General features: G+C 41.6%; 2 protein-coding genes across 6 annotated transcripts in view; one reads left to right on the top strand and one right to left on the bottom strand.

Annotated features, from left to right (window-relative positions):
• The first annotated feature begins 184 nt into the window (after positions 1-184).
• On the top strand, positions 185-6,751 carry LOC135482483 (solute carrier organic anion transporter family member 4A1-like). 3 transcript variants are annotated; one of them, XM_064762548.1, is made up of 10 exons: positions 185-258; positions 1,333-2,011; positions 2,215-2,301; positions 2,695-2,925; positions 3,196-3,360; positions 3,704-3,893; positions 4,211-4,361; positions 4,682-4,836; positions 5,152-5,216; positions 5,508-6,751. In XM_064762548.1, exons 2-10 carry the CDS (start codon positions 1,333-1,335, stop codon positions 5,840-5,842), a joined length of 2,058 nt encoding a protein of 685 aa, XP_064618618.1. In that variant the 5' UTR covers positions 185-258; the 3' UTR covers positions 5,843-6,751. The 3 variants fall into 3 exon arrangements, with proteins under 3 accessions (XP_064618618.1, XP_064618617.1, XP_064618616.1); XM_064762547.1 differs by having other exon boundaries at positions 229-285; XM_064762546.1 differs by lacking the exon at positions 185-258 and adding an exon at positions 586-708.
• Positions 6,752-7,979: 1,228 nt separating this feature from the next.
• LOC135482482 (uncharacterized) overlaps positions 7,980-21,276 on the bottom strand; it is a 58,363-nt gene continuing 45,066 nt past the window's right edge. The window contains exons 2-6 of one of the 3 annotated variants that reach the window (XM_064762543.1): positions 19,025-19,194; positions 15,676-15,851; positions 14,811-14,949; positions 14,274-14,341; positions 7,980-11,205 (exon numbers count right to left, since the gene is read on the bottom strand). In XM_064762543.1, the coding sequence (XP_064618613.1) occupies positions 11,087-11,205; positions 14,274-14,341; positions 14,811-14,949; positions 15,676-15,851; positions 19,025-19,194 (672 nt within the window). In that variant the 3' untranslated portion in view covers positions 7,980-11,086. Of the gene's footprint in view, positions 11,206-12,679; positions 13,378-14,273; positions 14,342-14,810; positions 14,950-15,675; positions 15,852-19,024; positions 19,195-21,276 lie in introns of those variants that run through there. The other 2 variants (XM_064762544.1, XM_064762545.1) reach the window with 2 other exon arrangements.

Below are 21,276 nucleotides of genomic sequence, written 5' to 3'. Positions count from 1 at the left end.
CAGATCCCATTAGTTTTCTCATTATCCCCTACATAACACGTACAATTAGGTCGGCCCGGTTTATATCTAAGTATCTGAATCTCGGAGCACTGTTTCAGCATTTCCCACTCAGAGGAGGCTAATGTTGACACAGGAAAAGGAAAGGAGTTTACATTTCAATTTTTTCTTAATTCGTAAAGCGAGAGGACTAAAGAAAGACAGTAAGCTGTATTGAAGTATTAACCGAGCGACCTGGCCATAGTAACAGCCGAGCAAAACGTAAGGTCACCAAAAGTTACACAAAACGTAAGGTCACCAAAAGTTACGCAAAACGTAAGGTCACCAAAAGTTACGCACAGCGTACGGGGTACCACTTTTGTTAATACTCGAGACTCCCCGTTGTCAACCTGTACATCACCTCTTGGCATGACCGCCGCCAGCACAATGCACATTGACCAGGCCAAGGCCCCTTCATACCTGACTACCTGCTGTTATACATGTCCTACATGAAGGTGTACATCTTTTGAACTTCCTTTAAAAAGTAGGCCAACGTGTATAAAAGCCTGCCACTGTTTGATGAAAATCTCTTCAAGAATCGATTCTGGTTGGAGTGTTTCATCATTATTCTCACTTTTCCCACTTGATATACATGTACATGCTGAGGTCAAGTGTCGTATTAGGTCTTGTTCACCTCAACAAGATCACCGCTAGGATATCCAATTTTTTACGGTAAGTGGAAGTCCCGGTAAACAGGAGCTGAGCTATAAACAGGAGCCAAGGATCGCCAACCTTAATTCAAATCTTCAATAGCCCTTTGCCACCTGCCCTTATCTTCCAAACTATACAATGAATCACCCGATGACGATATGAAATATGTACAATGTACATGCATAATGAGAGAGTTTACGACGATGTGGCCCAAAGAAATATGCTCTCCGCATTATGTCCGACTGGTTTCTCGATCTCGCGACCATGCACTGAACTCTTAAAATTGATTAGTTAAAATAGGTATTTCATAGTAATTTTTTACTATTCCGGCAGTTCCTATTGCACCGATTGTGAAATATACATGTAGTTGTTTTCACTATCAAAATAGTAATTCTTAACAATTTTAATTGTTATTTTTTTAGAACTTAATGGTTCATTTACTACTATTTTTACTAATTTCGTAGTTGGTGAAATAGGAACTACCAGTCTATTAGTTATTTTTATTCATAAATCTTAAGAGTGTGGCGGGCCTCGGGGACAGCTGTAAGTTGGCATCATACAAGTACCCGCATCACGAGTTGACTCGGAATTCATCTGTCTATTTTCATTGTCCTAAAACTAACCCTTGGTGCCTTCAATTTACAGATGAGTGCAAAGTTCATTGATGAGCCATTCCTGACCAAAACGATGGATAAAGCAGTCTTCCAGAAGCCGCCCCGCTGCGGGCTCGGCAAGTGTCACCCACCATGTCTTCAGGTCTTCAAAAACATCCAGAGTTTCACGTTCTTTCTGTGTATCTTTGCCGTCATGTCGGGAATGTTTCCAATGTATCTCGTCTCCCAGATCACCACAATCGAGAAACACTTTGACATGCCAAGTCAGCGCTCGGGCATGATCGTCAGCGCGGGAGAAATCGGTTTTCTTATAGCCGTTGTTTTCGTCGGTCATTTCTTGAACACATCACATCGGCCGCGGGTATTGGCTGGGTGTGCCTTTGCCATCGGCGCCTCATCCATTCTAATGACATTACCGTTCTTCATCTACGGGACCCCGCGCGAACACGATAGCAGCCAAACGACTGAGGAATTAAGCCGCAACAGCAGAAGCAGCAGCAGTCAACTTTGTCAGAGGAATCAGTCCCAGCTCGACCTTTTCGCGAGATGTGACAATACGACCAGGACTGGAGTTGGCAATGGGGATGCGGCATTTGGTATATTCCTGTCTGCTGCAGTCCTGGCCGGGTGTGGAGCTACTGGCCTGTGGTCTATTGGTATTGCATTCTTAGACGATAACGCCGGCAAAAAGGAGGCAGCTTTATACATCGGTGAGAAAGAAGTTTTTTTGTTTTAACTGATGTCTGATCTGCACAAAGAATCTTAAAATATCGTCAGCCTGTTACACGAGCTCAGATAGCAATGCAAACAGCTGTAAACGATGAGGAGAATGGAGAAGGTTTTGATATGGGTTAAGAGAGGTTTCGAAACAACAGTTATCTCTGGTTAACCTCGAAATATCTTTTTTCTTTAGGTTTCATGTTTTGCCTTCGGTCAATCGCCCCAGTATTAGGTCTGATGTTAGGTGCTGGGGTATCGCACATTGCAGTGGATCTTCAAGGTAAGACAGGTTTACGCATCAGCAGGTCCAAGATGGGTTCATCCACCCCTTCCTGAACTGGCTTATTGATGGACTTTTTGCCTAAATGCTATCAAAAAAGTCATTGATCTCTTCAGTCAGTTACTTCTTCTTCTATTCGTTATCTCTTAGATGGTCAGTTCCGTCCTAGCGATGTACGCCGTCGCCTGCCTTAGTTGGTCGTGGTCACCGTACAACTGGTCCTTGATGGAGGTTCCCGATGGCCAGATCTCCTCCCTTAGGGCTGCTAGGTCAGGGCACTTGGACAGGATGTGGCTGACAGTCATCGGTTCGGAGTCAGTTACTATCCCATACATAAACATAATCGACTAGCACCTTTCCTTCAGTTTCATTTTCAAATCCCTAAATTTTCAGACCACCATCTGAGTCCGGAGCATTCGTCTTGGATCGGGGCATGGTGGATCGGATTCCTGGCCATCGGAGTCATTACAATCCTAGCGGGCCTCCCCCTACTCTTTTACCCAAGAGAACTACCTATAAAGGATATGGACAGAAATGCATCGACAGCAGAGACTAATCTTATGAGAGAGCGGAGACGAAGTGTCGTGGAAAGAGCGGCGGAGAAGAGCAAGACTTTACTTAAAAGTGAGGACAGTCGAGCATTTTGTGGATTGCTGTCTTTCATGAACAACCAACCTACCCTTCATTGCCAAACTTTAATCAGGGTTTGGCCGGTGCGGTACTGGAATGGCGTACGCATGGAGCACTCAGTTAACAACTAATAATTTCACCCAAGTGATGAGGTGTCACTCATTTGAGAACGAATGTATTTTGGGGAGTTACATTACATGAATTTCGTCACTCAATTGGATTCTTATGTTTCGTAAAATACATTTTCTCTTTATTCGATTGCAGGTTTCCCCGAAAGTGTATGGAAGTTGTTAAGGAACAGAGTTTTCCTTGTCTTCATAATTGGGAGTATGTTTGACGTGGGGGCTGGCGTAGGATACATGGCTTTTGGGCCCAAATATATCGAGTCACAGTTCCATGTGGACACTTTTACTGCAAACTCCATCACAGGTAAGGGCAAAGAAGAGGTTTAGCAAGGACGCTGCTCATGACTTTGCATTAGATGGGCATACAATGACCGCCTCCTGAACTCTTCGAATTAGCTGAGGTGAAGAACGTATTGAAATTGACAAAGAAAACAACTTAATCTGCGTTGAGACAAGAGGGATTCAAGCGCTTTTTATATCCAAAAAGAAACAAATCATATCACAAGATTTTTCAGTGGCGAGGAAATGGTCTTGCGACAGGCGTTCGATACGGGGTTCAACAGCAGGTTTTAAAACGAAGAACACTGGAGTGCACAATGAATAAACCTAGACCAGCGCTCATATCAATCTATATCAACCTTTTCCAGCGGGAATAGTCTTCTCCGGTGCCCTCGGAATGGGTTTAAGCGGGCTGCTGACCTCACGAATTAAGATGAGCCTGAATGACATTTTCCTTCGAGCGGTCATAGGTGTTGCAGTCTTCTATACGTTGATTCTGGGGTTGATGTCGTTTGGGTGTCCAGAAGTTCACATACCGGGATATACTGACCTGGAGGTGTGAGTATAGAAACTGATGATACGGCTCTCCGCCTACACATTGAAAAAGTGATAGCGTTACAAAATTATATGTTCATTACGTCACACAACGTCGCGAAGACTAGTCTAAAGGTCGTCAAAGTGTGAGCTTATGGTCTTAACGGGTAGGAGTAACAAAGAGTCAGGTAGATTTACCCATAGCCACCACTTTCCGAGACCAGAATGACCAGAATGTTCCCTTGGGTTTCGCTACGCCTTGTGACTGGTTTAGCTACGCCCCTGATTTCACCTTTCTCGAAATACCTTAGTGTTAATTCTGCTTTTCTCTGACACTGAAGTAATTCGAGTGGTTCAGTCCTGACCATCAACGAGACATGCCATCAATGCTTTTGTCCCGATGGGCAGTATGAGCCAGTTTGTGGGTCGAATGGCCTCACGTACTACTCACCGTGCCAGGCAGGCTGTGATGCGGGAGGAAGTGACATTGGTGTAAGTATTAGGTTTGTAATTGTACTCAAAGTCATGCTCAGAGTCATACGAGCTCTCATGTCTGATGGCCTACACGGCGTTCGTTCAAAATTCAAAATTTTGAGATTTTCCCATTTTGTAGAAATTTTTATAAATTTAATTCATGGCTTGGTATATTGTTCAATATCAAAAGTATATAATGTTTTTTGAGTCACCGAGTAGTTTTGACACTGTCAGTTTCCATTTTCCCGATTAGAACATACATGTAACTGTCTCATTCATTGAAAACAAATCATTTTCATCAAAAAATGTAAGTCTTGTCGATCCTTCTTCATTCCAAGTATTCTGGTTGTGACTGCGTCGGAGGTAATTTAACGTCCACGTCGGGGGCCTGCCCGTCTGAGTGTGGTATGCTCATCCCTTACGCTGTGTGTTTGATAGTCCTCAGCTTCTTCACCAACCTTACAGTCATGCCGTTAGTGATGGTATCAATAAGGTTTGTATTCAAAAGCAATCGATACTGTTCCTCCTCACGTTGTAAACATATGCTGCTCCGCAAGCATTCGCCTTGAAGAGTTTTTATAACACTACTGCTTTAATTTGTGATTTAAACTTATGGATGTAGTTATGTTCGCTTACTAATACTTTACATCCATTACCATACATCCCCGTATTACACTGCTTAATACATTGGCTCAAATCTGACAAAAGCGCGAAGCAATATACATTATCGCAAAACGGACATTTTGTCATACTGTGATACTTTCATTTTCCTCCGCTCGATGCGACTGTCTCTCCCTTTATCTTTTAGATGCATGGACGGAAAAGACAAATCACTTGCACTGGCGTTAATCAACATAGCCATCAGTATCGGCAGTAAGTATTTCATCTTGAACCGTTTGACCGGGCCAGTTTGACTATTTCACCAGTAAATATTTTTGAATAGGAACTTGGCACGAACTTAGGGTTTAGCAAAGGTTAGCAATGGCCATATATCTCTTTTATCGCTCACTGGCAAATGCGACCCTAAAATGAGTGCCACAGTTCAACGTGGTTGCAAATTGTGACATACGTGTATTTGCCTTGTTCATGATTTTGTAACATATCATCTCACGCCTGTATTTTATCTGGAATGTGTAGAATTGTTTCCCATGTCATGTGTTTCAGTCCTTCCCGTGCCAGTCCTCTACGGGTCGCTTTTGGACAGTCTCTGTCTGGTGACGGAATCCCCCTCAAGCTGCAGCCAGGATGAGTCTGGCTTATGCCTCGTTTACGACAATGACGCCATCAGATACAGCCTCCATGGTCTGACTTTCGGAATACGTTTTATGTCTCCGCTTCTGTACATGTTGTGTTGGTATCTGTCTAGGAATATGGTGTTTGCTGGAGATGAGACGGATGAACAAAAGGAGCCAATGCAAGAACTAAAAACACTCGTTAAAGAAAAAGAGAAGGGAGAAATTATTGAACCAGAAAATTCAAAACCAGTCATTGCCGTTTAATCCTGTTTCGAAATGTGGAAGGAGGTTCGAGCAACCAATTTTTGATGTGAAAAAGAACGTCCGTTCATAACATGTTCAGAACAGCTTGTGGCTGTGCATGAAACGTCCGAGCGCAAAATGCTTGACCCAGTTGTGGCTGTGAAAAGAGATGTCCGAGCAAAATGTTTTGAACCAGTTGTTGATGAGAAAAGAACGTCTGAGCACAAAATGTTTAGAACCAGTTGTAGATCTACAAAGAGCGTGTGAGCTCAACGTGTTTAGAACCAGTTGTAGATCTCAAAAGAGGGTGTGAGCTCAACATGTTCAGAACCATTTGTGCATTTAGCTGAGAAAAAAGAATGTTTGTGAGAACACCAAGTTTAGAACCAGATGTAACTGCGGAAAGTACGTCTGAGCACAACATACTTCGATCCAGCTGTTGGCCTAGCTCTCGTTTTTTGAACCACTTGTTGCTGTGAAAAATAACTTCCGAGCAAACCATGATTGAAATTAGCTGTAGTAATGGTAGTTTGGGACATGAACGTCTGAAGACAATATGTTTCAAACCCACTGACAATTCTAAATATGTTTGTGTTCAGAACTTTTTGTGCTCGGACGTTTCTTTCATAGCCACAACGGGTTCTAACCAAACCGTTTTGTGCTCGCACAATTCTTTCATAGCCACAACTGGTTCCAAACATGCTTGGACGTTATTTCTGCAACCACAACTGGTTCCAGATCACACTATGAGGACAGCGATCTAAACGTGCTGTAATCCACCCAAGTCTTTGCTCGAGTACTAAATTTTCGCCGAGGGCAGGGTAACATCGTTTGATTAATCATTTGCTGATTCTATCAATTATGTATATTTATGAAATATATGTTTGGCATGCGGACATGTATAAAATAATCAATAAAATGTCATTATCATTTTAAGTGTACTGTTTATTATTCGAAAATGATGCTCCCCAATTAACATGATCATGATAAGAGTGCATATAAACCGCTGGTTAACATTTAATTGTACATTGTATTTACATAACATTCTGCAAAGCATTACATGTATACTAGCATTGTACCCGTGGCGCAGGCAGGTTCAAATGGGCTATACCTTGAATAGATTGAATTGCAATGAAAATATAATGCAATATCAAAGGAGCAATATCGAAGAGACAAATTAAACCAACCATTTGTCCACAGACTCGGACCCTGTGGCGTGCTGTATGCGTGCATATAAAAGTAAATCAATTGGTCCGAATGAGATGATGAGGCAATGTGAATATACCTCGTTCCTTAGTCAGCAATATGCCCCTTTTTATACGGAGATGAAGGAGAACCCAGATAGGCCTTCACATGTCGGCCTCCAAATGGCTCGGACCAATTGCACTATCACTACTAAAACTTTAAAATGCGTGCTCCTCCTACATGTAGCATGATCTCGGGCAAGGCACTTAGTCGACAGGCAAGCTAGAAGTTCAGCACCGTGAGCAGCTCCTTGATAAGGCCATGCCAAGTTCAGAGTGCCTCTTCAGATACATCAAGTTTTGAAAGCTGTGGTGAGCACATAAACATACCATTGTAACCTTAATTTGAAAATCCCTTCATAATCAAGGGCTAGCTCTGTACCGCGTACCAATATACGATAGACCATCAATTTGACCCCAGCTCCTTACTGCGGGAAAACCCAAGTCCAGCAACCAAAAGTATCAAAATACATTTTTGTTTACATTTGAACTGCACACATGCGTTTGTTTACAATTTCTTTCCCGCGAAATCTCGAAGATCAGGTGACCTACAATCGTGGATTGAAAATAACATTAACCTTGGTTCAGCAGGTCAACACGTGTACAGGCTGTTCCAATCATCCCCCTACAGCCAGCCGTTTAACAGGTAGTGTTAGTCACCCCACAGGGAGTGCAGGTGATTCATTAATCCTCTGCATAACTAAACAGCAATGGCTTGGCTTCCGTGAGTGATAAGGAGAATTGACCGTGTCCGATTAAAAATCCCTCATTACTGCTCCGCTGAAGTAAATTTCCGAAAATAAACATGACGTTGCATCAGGATAACATATCACCTGCAAACGTGCAAAATTTCGAGACGAAACACGACCCCCAAATGGCACTTTAGCGAGCCGCCTTATAGTATTATGATATAGATTGTTTACATGATCATCATTTTGGCTAATCAAGCAGATAAAACTGATGGTTCGCGAGTCTATTGATCATAACGGCCGATTTACAATTTTGGCCATGGTTCAAAGTTAAACGTTAACTTTAACTTGGCGTTTAACTGCAGTGGAACCTCCCTAAAATCGCGTTGCTGAAGAAGTAGTTGAATACTTAATAAACTGCTACTGTTAGGAGATAACACCAAAATATTTTAACGGCAATGGGTGGTTTAATGTGTTATGAACACACCAGCAATGATTTGGTAAAACTCGACGTCGTTCCAAAGTCTTTTTGATGAACGTATGATGAAATTATTTTCCGCACTATTTTATGACTGACTAGCTAGCTATGCAAGTGGTACGTCTTCTGTGTCACTTTAGAATAGCTTCACTAGGTGGGAAAATGTAACTCCAAAATACGGACCTAAGGTTTTACCACTGACTGAGATCAGGGTAGCCCTGACCAATCAAAACAATACACTGTGGGTTTTTACATTATATTTGAAACTTTGATGCAATTGTCACAACACGTAGCAATTGAAACCAACCTAGCCCTGGAAAAGTGAGATTTTCCCTTCGAGAATTGACGACCAGACCCTACAGTGCTAAACCAATACTTTGTCCCCAAAAGAAGGCTACTAATGGGCTACTATCGTGCCCATTTATTTTAGAAATAACGCTTTTTGCGCGACAAACTGAGAATAATGTTTTTTGCACGACAAACTGACCAGAGACAAGCGAAATGGGGCCAACTTCCTAAAACCCTGTATCTGGCGCATACATGTACATCCACGGTGAAGATAAACTTGTGCCATAGACTGTATGTACATGTAGACATTAGAGACAAGGAGGCCGCGAACAGGCCCGGTGCCTCATTTTCGACACGACTTAAATGTGAACTATCCATCATGCGCCTCTGATGAAAAGGGTCATGTTGCTACGTCAAATTTGTTAGTTATATTATGGCAAGGTATATTTGATTAAAACGATGCCGAGCGTTTGCAAATACAATGTAGAGCTTAGAGTTAGCCATCTATGTGATCGATTTGAAATCAGAGCTCAAACTTGCAATAATATATTACTTGTTCGCAGAAGGGTGAGTATCGAGAAACTGGTTCAATGACCGGTAAGTTGTTGAGGTATATATCGTGATGCATCTTAAAACATCAAGCGAATGTAAACAAGTTAAGTTATCTCACAACATTAAAAGTTACCAGAGGCTTTGTTCATATACAGTCAATAGGCCAACGAATACGATACAAGTTTAGGATACGAGTTCGCGTATCTTTTTTTAATATACACACTGATAGTTATAAAGCTAGAAATTTACATTTTGATTTATACTATATTGTTTTATTGTACAAGCATACCTAAACGATAATTGTATATCCTTTCTCAAATGCCGGCATTTTGAGAAGCATCACCCAGTGTTTAACTGAAAAAATAAACTCATAAGTGTGATCCCTATGGTCACCGTATGTATACTGAGCTACATTCAGATACGTACTGTAGACAAATAACTCTAAAATTGGCCATTTACCCCTACACTCACCCCTAGCAAGATCTTGCCACTGAAGGTAGCAAATGTCATATAAGTATATACACCGTAGATATACTGAGTTACCATCAGATACGTGTGGTAGAATAACTCTATAACAAATCTATGATAACTCTAAAATCGGCCACTCAACCCTAGCAAGATTTTGCCTCTGAAGTAGGCCTAGCAAATGTCAAAAATGCACTTCCATTTCCAACTTATTACGCCACAGGCATATCGTTCACTAGGTAACAAGTTTTTCCCCATACATCCCATTCCTCTGCACTCTCTGGCAATGGAAGTATTTCTTGATCGATTTCTATTTCTATTCAGTAAGTTGCAAGCTTGACAACAGTTTGATATTCGGGAAGCATCTCTCATACATATGATGGCCCATTTTTGGGTTCGGTTTGACGGTGATAAATCCACCTATACATGTATCTCGGCGCGTTCCTTAGACTTATAACGAAGCAGAGTTCACACTATTCGAACGACAGCTCTGTTTCATTTCATTAAAAAAATATGTAAACCTGTACATTGCCTCATTCTGATATAGAGTACAGCTGGTTGTAGCTCTTGAAAGGAAGCATCTCTGCTTTATAAGATACAACAAAATACGATATTGCTTTTAATTAACATACATGTACATGTATTAAATGACAACATTTATACTATTATCATCTTGTTACGGGAAGCAACAGAGAACGTTACTGCAAAAGAAATAGCGCAGTCTGTTGATCATGTAGAGAAATGCTGAAACAGCCCGTCAACATCGTTTCAAATAATGATTTGGTTAACGTACTTTTGGTGCAAATCGCTTTGTGTAGCTTTACAATTTAGCTGAAGCTGCTATGTAATAATCGATCATCGAGATCAATTCGTTTCTGAAATATAGATGTCTCTATTGTAACGCCTGTAACACTGTGTGATGATGCACATCCCAGCCATCGTGGCGAAGGGTTAAGGGTTGGGCAGAAGGCAGGTCAAGTTTCACAAAGTGAAAGTGCGTTTCTGACAACAGGTAACGCGATATCCATCGACAAAATGCCACGGACCTCTTCCTCGTTCTCTTATCGAAATCTTAACCTCCCTAATAGCTACTGTGTTCCGGAAGTCTCAAGTCCCAACCCTTGGGGGTTCAGCTCCTACTTGTGATGGTTCCAACTGCAATGCTGTCGTGCCCACATTTTTAACACACATTACATTAAATATCATACATCTGAACATTTCATAGCAAAATATTTCATCTATTAGTTCTAAAACCGCATATTATTTCTGTCTTGAGGGTCTACGTCACAAAAGAGAGGTTTCGCAACGTCCTATAGAACGACTACGGTGTTAGCCTATCATCGCTGTTGAAAGTGAGCAAACTGTTGACACCAGGAACCAATCATGCTTGTGTAAATTAAGCAATAATACTATCTGACGTATTCATTGCCATTATTACGAAAGCAAACGTAGGTTTGTGCCAAGGCTTAACAACGTTGACGTAGGTCTCAACCAGGACTATGCTTAAACTCTCTCATACAATGTATGTATGATAGTTCTGAAGGTCGGATCATATATAATCTCGAGTGCACGTACAACACGACATGAGGCGATTGCTTTTCTTGATGAGGTCACGAGGCTTTGTTTTCACCTTCCGTCCTTGGAGCTCACCAGTTAAATCTAAGTCGTCTGCAAAGTTAAAATAGAGAAAATATGAGAGTCGGAAGAGTTATAGGCGAACCTCGTGTAGTGCATGTACATGTACTATAATCCAACCATGATTCTCCGAATATTAGCCCCCAGCAATTATCATTCTTTGAAGTTTTACAGCAAGCTCTTTAAATGGCCTACATACCTTAAAATGTTACCTTTCACCATCAGTGATCTCAGCCATATTTCATGTCTTTTAAATTATTCCTAGGTTAATCAAGCAGTCACGAAAAGGACATGGAGCTTGCTGTATTTCAATCTATAAAACACCACTTCAAAATGCAGCAAATTAATGTGGCCGGTCACTTCCTAAATGTGTTGTACCTGCCATAATTTGCGTGATAAACTCTCCTCACGACTTCAGTGTCTTCAAAGTGTATTACATATTTGATGATTAAAGCAGTCTTATGATGAAATTATAGACTGAGTGTTATTATTGATTCCTGACCACGCTACCTTTGCCCCTTTCCGATATCAACAAATATTCAGCCTAAGCAGCGTCCTTGAATAAGGTCAAACTATTCATATCCCTGTACGTGTACACTACCAGCAGGTTTTAATGATCTATTGGACCTCATCAAACATCTTTCAACGGAGAGCTGAGATCATCGAGAGTTTCTCCAATATTTCTGATCGATTTCATACAGGGTTCGTACCGAGCCTCGGGCACCGTAATATCCTCCACATATCGATATATATCATGAGAACAACTTTTTGTAATAAATCGATTTCTTTGTTTTTGCCATTTATCATGCATTATATATACGTGTAGTTAACCTAGTATGGTATTCAAATTTCGTATTTTTTACTCAGATTTTTTGTTGTGTTGTGCTCGAGACGATTTGCGGGGTTTTTTTCTTCGAAAAAAAGTCCAATTACGCGTTAGCACAGGGAGTGAACGCGATGTTTATTTATGATTACGTCATATGTCAGTCGATAAGGTCCGACCCCGACAGATCACTCAGTCACAGATGCCTTGGGGCCGGGGACACATGTACAACCTCCTTTATTTGCCGCTCAAACGAGCGATTGAAATCGCCGCGACTTTCGATTACAATCGCGGCTATGCGCGACAATTAAAGCGCCCAAGCAAGTTTGCGTAATTGATGAACATAATTAGACACTAAGTTCAGTTAATTGGAGTGGAGTGAATTTAATGTCCGTTGCTCTCCTAATTAAAACATAATGTATTGTTTAATTATCTTCACTGTGCATCACATTGTCAAGCTACTGTATATATTGTAACATTAATTGCAGTTCATTGAGTTGTTTGTCCCCTTGTGCTTAACAAGTATTACTATAATGATGTACGCTGTCTCTGTAATATGTACCGTGCGAACACAACCTGCATATATCAATGTTGGCAAATTAATATTACCTCCACTAGAAATACCAATTAACTAATTTCAAGTTCGCATACAAATGGCATCAAATTATTTGAAGTAGTTATTTATACAACTAAATGGAATATGTAATATGTAAGCTTCACGACCCCCATGTTCATACACATGAATCCATTTTTTGACAAACTAAATGGAATATGGAATATGCAGGCTTCACGACTCCCGTGTTCATAAACATGACTACACCGTTTGGACAATAATGGCATAACCTCCCTATAAAGGACTCCTCTACATTACGGACACCAACGCCCAGTCCCATGGGTGTCCGCATTAGAGAGGTTGTACTGTATGTAGTGACAGGCGTCTTCTAGATGGCCAATTGGAAGTCCCAAGAATGGCAAATGAACGCCTCCCTGACTCTCCCTGGTAAGTCAAAATCTTGGTAGGCCTATGTATTCCCGCTCAGTTATTCGGTCAGTCGCCCTTCATATCAGGTCGTGGGATGTGAGGCCACTGGAGGTGCTAAATATCCGAAAACTAGTTGATTTAAAAGCGGCCCTCCAACAGGTTCCGATTCAGACCAAAAGATGATGGCCCCAACTCCTTCCGACATAAGGGAGAAGATGGTTTGCGCCTTGCGGCGCGACTTTCCTGGCCATTTCTTGAGTAATTAACTATTCTATCCTTTTCAATAACTCACCTCTACTGATATATCTAGCTCAGCAACCCAATTAAGTCGCCAAGAGACGACGCCGGGGTCACACATGTTCAATAAAGGGTTCATTCTGCGCGCCTTAATTATTTCCTACTGTAAAGAATGAGATGAGCTATGCGGAGTAAGAAAGCAAATCAGTCCGATCATCGCGGAGAGGCACCAGGAAAAACGGCATGCAGCGATGCTTGAACCATCATCAGCCGCCTTATATAGCTAATAGGTCTCTCCTATCATCTTCAAGAAATCTTGAAAAGATCCCATATTCTAACCTACCAAATATGTAGTTATGTTTGAGGTATGGTAAGCACCGCAAGCCAAAACTCGGCGGAAAGTGGGCAGCCGGTCTTGCAGTATTTGACATTGTTTAGAAAAACCCAAATGTATCGTTGATACAGTATCCTGTTATACTGATAAAGAAGTATTAAGCGCCGCAGCGACCATGCCATGCGCTCGTGCTGGCAATCGCCAGACCAGGTCCTGCGGCAACGTCACGGAACGATCCAACATGGCCTGTGACAGCATAAGCTTACAGCAGGTATCCGCGTGAACGAATCCCTGAATGATGATAATGTTTGTCATGATTGTTCTCAGATCAAAGACACACATAGTGCACAATAATTGGGTATGGAAGTCACTGGCCAGCCAATAAAACGATAGTCTCTAGACAAACCTGAGATACTTGACAAAGCTTTTATCTTTTCACATCTGAATCTTTCCTGCTCTCATAAAATCTAATAACTTTAAAATATTGGACTTTTACTCGACGAACTTTCGAAATCAATTTAATGAATATAGCAAAGGAGGGCACTGACATGCTGTCGAGGCCCCAAACCAGCAGGAGGAACGCCTTTAGGCAATGAAACAACTTGTTCGGCTTTGGATGTAGACCTGCTGGCCTGCACGTAGTTTCGAATGCATATCGGCGGGCCAGATGTACTAGATTATGACTCGAGTACGTGTATCTAGAAATGTCAACTTGACATACGAACCTGGAATTTGTGTATTTGGTATAAGGTCATCGATATCACAGAACAAATCAAGCAGTTCCCTAGTTTCCCTGAAACAAAACAAGGATTGTCAGTGCAAAGTAGACGGAGGAATCGATGGAGCTGTATTATGCTGCACAGAGTCCTGAGGGAGATGACTGACTGAGAGAGTGCTCTCACCAAATTCACCTGAGCGGAAGACCTCTGTAGCGAATAGCTTTTAGGTTCCACGGTATACGGTCGTCTTTGTTATCTTCCTTATTTAGACATTACTAATGTTTTTATTCGTACACCTATCTTTGAGAAACCAATTCAAGTGGTATACGGCACGTGAAGAACAGTGTTATACTATCTCTGAAAATATACTTATGAGGCTGTTCAACCGAGGAGTGGTTAAAGAATCAGTTCATCTTCTTTTATTCCTTATGGTGGTATGTATCAGTTGCAATATATGTCTCCAATCAAACATTGTTGTAACTACATGTATCTTGATTGTTGTACTTTTGATTCAATAAATTGTTTTCGCTTATCCTGTCTTACTTGCTAATCCTGCCTAACTCTGGGTCATCATAATCAGCAGGTTCCATCATAGGGTCAAGGTCATCTATACTGGGGATCTCATCATACGTCACGATCTCATTGGAGGTGTCACTGATTTTGATCTGAATTTGTTCGCCAGCTTGAAAAGAAATATCAGAAGAGATGAGAACGTTCGTTGGGAAAAACGAGGTGCTGTAATACGCGTAGTCGTACATGTAGTACATCAATTGTTATATTTTGGTACATTTGGGTATACACGAACATGCAGTACCGGTGTAATCGTTTTTTAATGTTGTTCCCCATTACTTAAGAAAAATCAACAGATATGGAGAGACCTTAATTCTTCAAATGGGGAGCACAGATAAAAAAGTCATTCTTGTTTTCTAGCCATCACTAAACAATAATTGGAGACATCCAAAAAATATTCCCCAATGTGAGATCGAAGCCATGCCATGCAACAACAATCATTCTTCTAAAACATTTAATTGGCTCAAAAATGTGTTTAAAGGGTACATTTTTCTTCTCAGCCGGTGGATTGACTTGTGTCAATTATTACCAGCAGATAGAGCTTGGTAATTCGTGTCGAGCAACCGGAAGAATGGTTGATGGCGCCTTTGGTGGTCATTTTTAGAAACTGCATTCAAACAACAAGACATGCATTATAACTGGTACATCCGTGACATGCTGAAGAAGGTGAATTTGAAAACCGGTGCTAGGTGAGGTGTGTTGGCAGTCAAATTCGATTATCCCGTAGTCGGCAACTGTAAACCAGTTGATGAATATACTTCCAGCGCGGTAAAGATAGCCATCGCTGGGGTGCGAGTCAGGTGCGATGAGAGCGAACAACAGTAGTACCAGTATTTACCTATGGGCATACCTGTTTGGAGAGGCGTCTTCTCAGCCGGTGGCTTCTCCTCGAGCTTCACTGGAAACTGCTTCGACAGGCGAAAGGAGATCTTCAGCTCAATAACGAAAATTTGCATACAGTGTATCAGCTGGTTGAAATATCTATAGAGGTCTTTGTTCTGTTCTTGGGAAGTGCTGAAAGGTTTAAAGATAGCGGTTTGAGATGTTTATAGAACACTTGGCTGTCTTGGAGTGCCTAAAAGCTTCCACTAGTTAGCTGAAACAAGTGTCGAAAACAACAGGGGAAACAGGGCGCCCCGCCTCTCCGATACAACAAAATAGTTATTACTGGGATGACAGTGGACCGGTTGCCACGGATAACACAGACTTTCATCGAATATTGATTCTCGAAAATCAAATTATGTCCAAATCAACGCAGCCCGCTGTCAATTGTCCTTACATTCAGCGGTCAAAATCTTCCTTATCGTTTTGAGACAATCCCAAACATGGTGGCTGGATTGAAATCAATCAATAGCCCTGTTGGATCAACATAAGCGGCTTCAGCTAACGTGACTGCATATTATGCAGTGGGGGCTTTAGTGGCAGTTTTCTTCAGACATTGTCAGGGAAGATTAATCTCTTATACATGATTCAATACTTGAAGAACGCAGCGCAGATTCCAGAGGATTGGAGGATAAACTAGATGTTTGTAAAAGACTCGGTTCCGCTGTATGTAATGCACAGGCACGCCATCGTGTGTGATAATTAGCATTCTGTTCGCTGCCCAACTAAAGCACCATTTGTGCGTGACAATTAGTTAGCCAATGCTTATCGCCCTAAGGATGAACCGCTCTGCAGCCTTGGAGCTTAGATGCTTCAACGCAATGGTGGTTTGTGTTGTAGTGAGAAACTGAGAACGCTACAGTAGTATAAGAAAAAAATGTGTGATTCCAGAGAATATACCTTGGATATTAGCTTACAGCGCCGGCGAAAGCGTTGATCCATCTTCACATAGAGGAACATATATTATGGAACGACCTGCGAATGTGTTTATGATGTCACGCTAGGGGGTTGATAGGGTGTCCTGGGTGTGCTATGAACAGATGACAGAGATATATGATGTATCCACGGAACGTCCAACGCATTCCAACATACATTTCCCCAGCGGCGGCGGCCTCCTGTAAAGGCGTTTAGAATACCATCACTAAATACTTGCAAGCTCACGTTTCATCACAAAAAAATTTTAATCCTCCGATTAAAAAAAACAACAGATAATTCAAATTTGCTCGAGGACAGCACTTTATTTGTTAATGAGCAAAAACTGCATTCCAGTAGAACATTAGAGTGCCTGAAAAATATCTCGGGGGAGTCGACTTCCAATTGACAATATTAGTTTGACCGTCGTGGCGTGATATATAGCAAGGTGATTCCTCCTTGAGAAATTAAAAAGAACAATTTTTCGGGGACTGTATTTTGCCAATGGCAACCAGAGTATCTGTTTTTATCTCAAATCTTTCAGCGCATGAGCCAGCTAGTCTTAGAGATGGCGAATAGCTTTGGTACGTGCTGGGTGTCACTAGTTTGCAATTAGCGGAAAAAGCGAAAGTCTTAAACTAACGGAGAGCGCATGTATATCCCTCTTAAAAACTTGAGACAGTCGCGTCGATTGACTAAGTACCTTAGCTAATGGTTGTATGGGAAAGGGCTGTCATGACCAGATGGTATTGATACTATGCGCCTAACACCAAGTAGGGCGCCGCTTTCTGCTCATTGACGTTGACAATATGGAAGTCAATACGCGCTCGGGTACCATTCGAGAGTAGCACTGTGCATGGTATCAACAGTCAAACGGATCAGGTTTAAACCTAAGGCCATGTTGTAGCGGGTGTTTCGGACCATCGAAGGAAACAGCGACAATTTTCGCAAATCCCCCCCCCCCCGCCGACGCGAACACCTGTTCGGAAGTTTCGGCGAGGAAGTTTCAAGCTGACGACAAGCAGACAGGAATGAGGTTGACATTCCCAATGTATTTTGCTGGCGTACAATTGGAACGGAGAACTCATCCCCTTGATGAAATAAGATCGTGCTAGTTTAGGAGTTCGTGATAAGCACTCTCTGGTGATATGATATGTGTCTCATTTGGTTACATTAAGGTGGTCTTTAAAGTCACCCAGTATAATCTAAACCATCTACTGTATGCCTCCACATAGCTCTCAGCTTGTCTTCCGCATCTTAATCCGACCATCAGCCATCCGCCGTCAACCAAGCAATCTGCAGGCCGGTCCACTTCTCCTGCATTTCAATTAGTTTGACAGACAGGACACTGAAGTTCAATTACTTGTAACTAAACCATATTAGGTTGCTTGATATTGGGCGAGCTGTGAGATGTCATGGCTGCGTTACAGTAACTGCAATCTGATCACCATGAATCACCATGGAGCGATGTTCGTCGGTTGAGATTAAGAGCCATATCAGAATGAGAATGAGATGGGACTTATAATCTTAGTATACAAAATACTTGCGATATGCGATTAAAGTGTATGGTACAAAATCTTTTTGCTGAGCTTCGAGTTTAGTCCCTTCATGTTTCAGAAAGGTTTAATATTACCCGGTACCAATAAAGTCTTTCTCTGTTCGTTCAAAAATCTGAAAATTGAACTTCGATTTCCAAATGTATAATGGCCACTAAAAATACGTACTGAAAATAAAGTTCGACAATGCTGTTCTGTGTAGACTATTTCGAACCTACCTCGTACAGATGGCAAGAAAATATTCCATCAACAGAAGTGCTTCTTCGGGGATGCCCTCAGCCAATATAGGGAACAGATGTTACATTTCCATGCGTATCAGATATCATTAAGGGCAGATCTTACCCTGAAACTTCGTAGGACATCGATTGACTCTTTTGCTTTCTTGTGCATTGCGTAAACGCTGAGCAATTTGTGCCATAACACGATTTGGCATTGCATACATGTACTCCAAGTTCGTATATGCGAACATCATGAATGTTTATCAGGGGCCTGCACTTACTGCCAGTGAAGAATTGTGCAAGCTTCGGCGTATGTGATGGAGAGAAAGGGTGATCCCTTCAGGACAAATATCATACTAATATTTTTGATACGGTAGGTTTCGTGATGAAGATGTTAATAACTGTCAGTTTTTTTTGCTGCATCTTAGCTTTAAAACGAAATGGCTTGAAATCGTTTCCTAAAAGCTTCGTAATCTTTCTAAAATGGTTTGTAATCTTACGATTTTTAAGTACATGTATAGGCCATACCCTCGACCCGTATAATGCACCACAAAGCGACATACATCTATTGGTAAGAAAATGATACAAGAAGGGCTGAAACCTCATTAAAGAGTCATACTTGCGGACAGCAGGTAGCATTCTCGTCTTGGCTTTCCGGCAGAAATCGAGAGCTTTCCGTCGCACCTTCCGAATGTCTTCTCTGTGTTCTGGCGTGTCATGCTCCCCCGTTCCTATATTCTGCAACATCACCTTGAAGGCCGCAATGCTTTTGTTAACGTCTTTCACCATCTGAAACGATAAAACACACAGCAAAATCAATCAGTAGTTTAAAAATGCTTCCAATTCATTTACGATACAGATAACGCTTCTTTGCCACATGTAAAACAATCTACGCAAAGGATGACACGAGAGTGATGCCACGGGGCATTGATTGACCCGGAGCCGCCGGCGATGTTCATTGGAGAAGACATGTCACCAATCAGGAACGAACGGTCTTTTAAAAAAGAGTGTATTGAGACTGGCGAAAGAAGCGGTGAAAAATGGCATTCTATGGCTCAACGTGATGGAAGCATGCGAAGGTACAGGAGGACATACCTGCAAAAAGAAGTACGCTAAATCTGTATGAGCGATCGCCGGCATGGTTAAGCGATTGCAAGTTTGGCCCTGCTATAGACACGGCTACAATCAGTAAAAAATAGTAAAGACTGCACGCAATGGCTAAACATGATTAAAGCATTGTGATACATCTTTGCATATAGATAGAAATTGAAATCTATAGCTATACATACGGACAACAGCAGTCTTTAAAAGCATGTTGAGACTTGCGTACCGGCTAAAGAAATGAAAAAAGGAGCGGATGGCGTAATGGTTTTTTCATTGCTGAACATGGTAGAAGCATGTTGTCAGCTGATGGTATGTCTTGCCAAGGATGTAGAACTGAGATAGCCAGCTGAATAAGCTCCAATGAACAGCAGTCTTAAAAAAACAGTGATACGACTGGCGAAAGTATCGGACGGAAATGGCTGAGCAATTTATGGCTAACCGCGATGGGAGAACGCGCAAGGTACATGTAGGAGGGTATGTATACCTCTACATCCAAATAGAAGGATCAGTTAGATGATGCAATATCAGCTCCAGGCAGTAGTCTTAAAGGATAACTTGAAGAACCAAAGAAAATGACTTGAAAGATGACCATGGTTTTACGGCTCGGCCTGGCTTGGCCATGAACACAAAAAGTGTACACTTTTTATCTGTAGGATATGTAGCAACCTACTCACGTAGCCCCCATTTTATGCATCAATAAGAATTTGACGCATTACAATCATCTGCGCGGTTTATACATCATTTGAAATATATCTTGACATATTTAACTCCTTTAATGTCAAATTACCAAAGATGAAGGCCGAGGCGATATTCAGCCTTTCAGTAAAATAATATTGTTGAGAATTAAATCTCTGCTGATAAGACATGATATTCATATTCAAATTTCGTCTCCGAGTTTTGCTTTTATAAAGGTTTATCATTGCATCTCACCATTAGAATAAGATTCCATGGCGTGACACTACTGTGCATTGGATAAACACATACAATTATCTGATAACGATAAATTGAGTTTTGTAAAGAAATAAAAGGTTTTTTTATTGGTGTTCGCCATTGATTGTGGCCATCGGTTTATTGGCTATCGATGTATTAAAGAGACAATAAAGCGACCAATGACAACTGATGATAAATAACATATTTCCCTTCCTGCCAAGAAAAACACATATCGCATATGGACGCTGTTGCATAGAACCATTCCATAAGGTAATGACGCCAACTAAAGAAAATCATCTAATGCTACATTTATATGCAGCCCTAACTACTTCTCTCCCCTGTGGTCCCAAAATCAATGGAAGACATTGAAAACAATCGATTCGTCATAATCATATTCGCTGATATGTCAACCTCCATTGATCACGTCTGATTGGTTTTACTGCATATTAGTCTCCACTCAATATCCTATTCACAGAGAAGGGAATTAGGGACGAGGTCGATGAAAGGTTTCAGCTGTTCTTAGCCAATCAGATGAAGTCGTCACCAATGATTACATTCAATGATTTCCATTATAGATAGCATTTCGAATGTTCAGGGATGATTCTAACAAAAGGGAGTTTTCGCAAATCCCCTGAAACGCCAACATGAACCCAGATCCCATTGTTCGACCTCCTGATAACTAAGTCGAACAACAGGATAGGCTTTCGCGCTGACGTTTCGGGAGGGGGTGGCTGCGAAAACTCCCTCGTCAAGCAAGGATCTCCAAGAGGTGATTTGTCGCCAATCCGGGCGACAACCGCCGCGAAACTCCCGGCCCCCGACTAAGGCATGGAGACA

This window comes from Lineus longissimus, chromosome 2 (genome assembly GCF_910592395.1).
Source record: "Lineus longissimus chromosome 2, tnLinLong1.2, whole genome shotgun sequence".
NCBI classification, from domain to species: domain Eukaryota; kingdom Metazoa; phylum Nemertea; class Pilidiophora; order Heteronemertea; family Lineidae; genus Lineus; species Lineus longissimus.
The sequence above is the reverse complement of the archived record's forward strand: the minus strand, read 5'-3'. Positions and strand labels throughout refer to the sequence as shown.

Excerpts from the sequence above, each read along its gene's own strand:
- LOC135482483 (XM_064762548.1), top strand. The coding sequence starts at position 1,333 with ATGAGTGCAAAGTTCATTGATGAGCCATTCCTGACCAAAACGATGGAT. Across the intron at positions 4,837-5,151 it reads TTAGTGATGGTATCAATAAG|ATGCATGGACGGAAAAGACA; the intron begins GTTTGTATTCAA and ends TTTATCTTTTAG. Across the intron at positions 5,217-5,507 it reads CATAGCCATCAGTATCGGCA|TCCTTCCCGTGCCAGTCCTC; the intron begins GTAAGTATTTCA and ends CATGTGTTTCAG.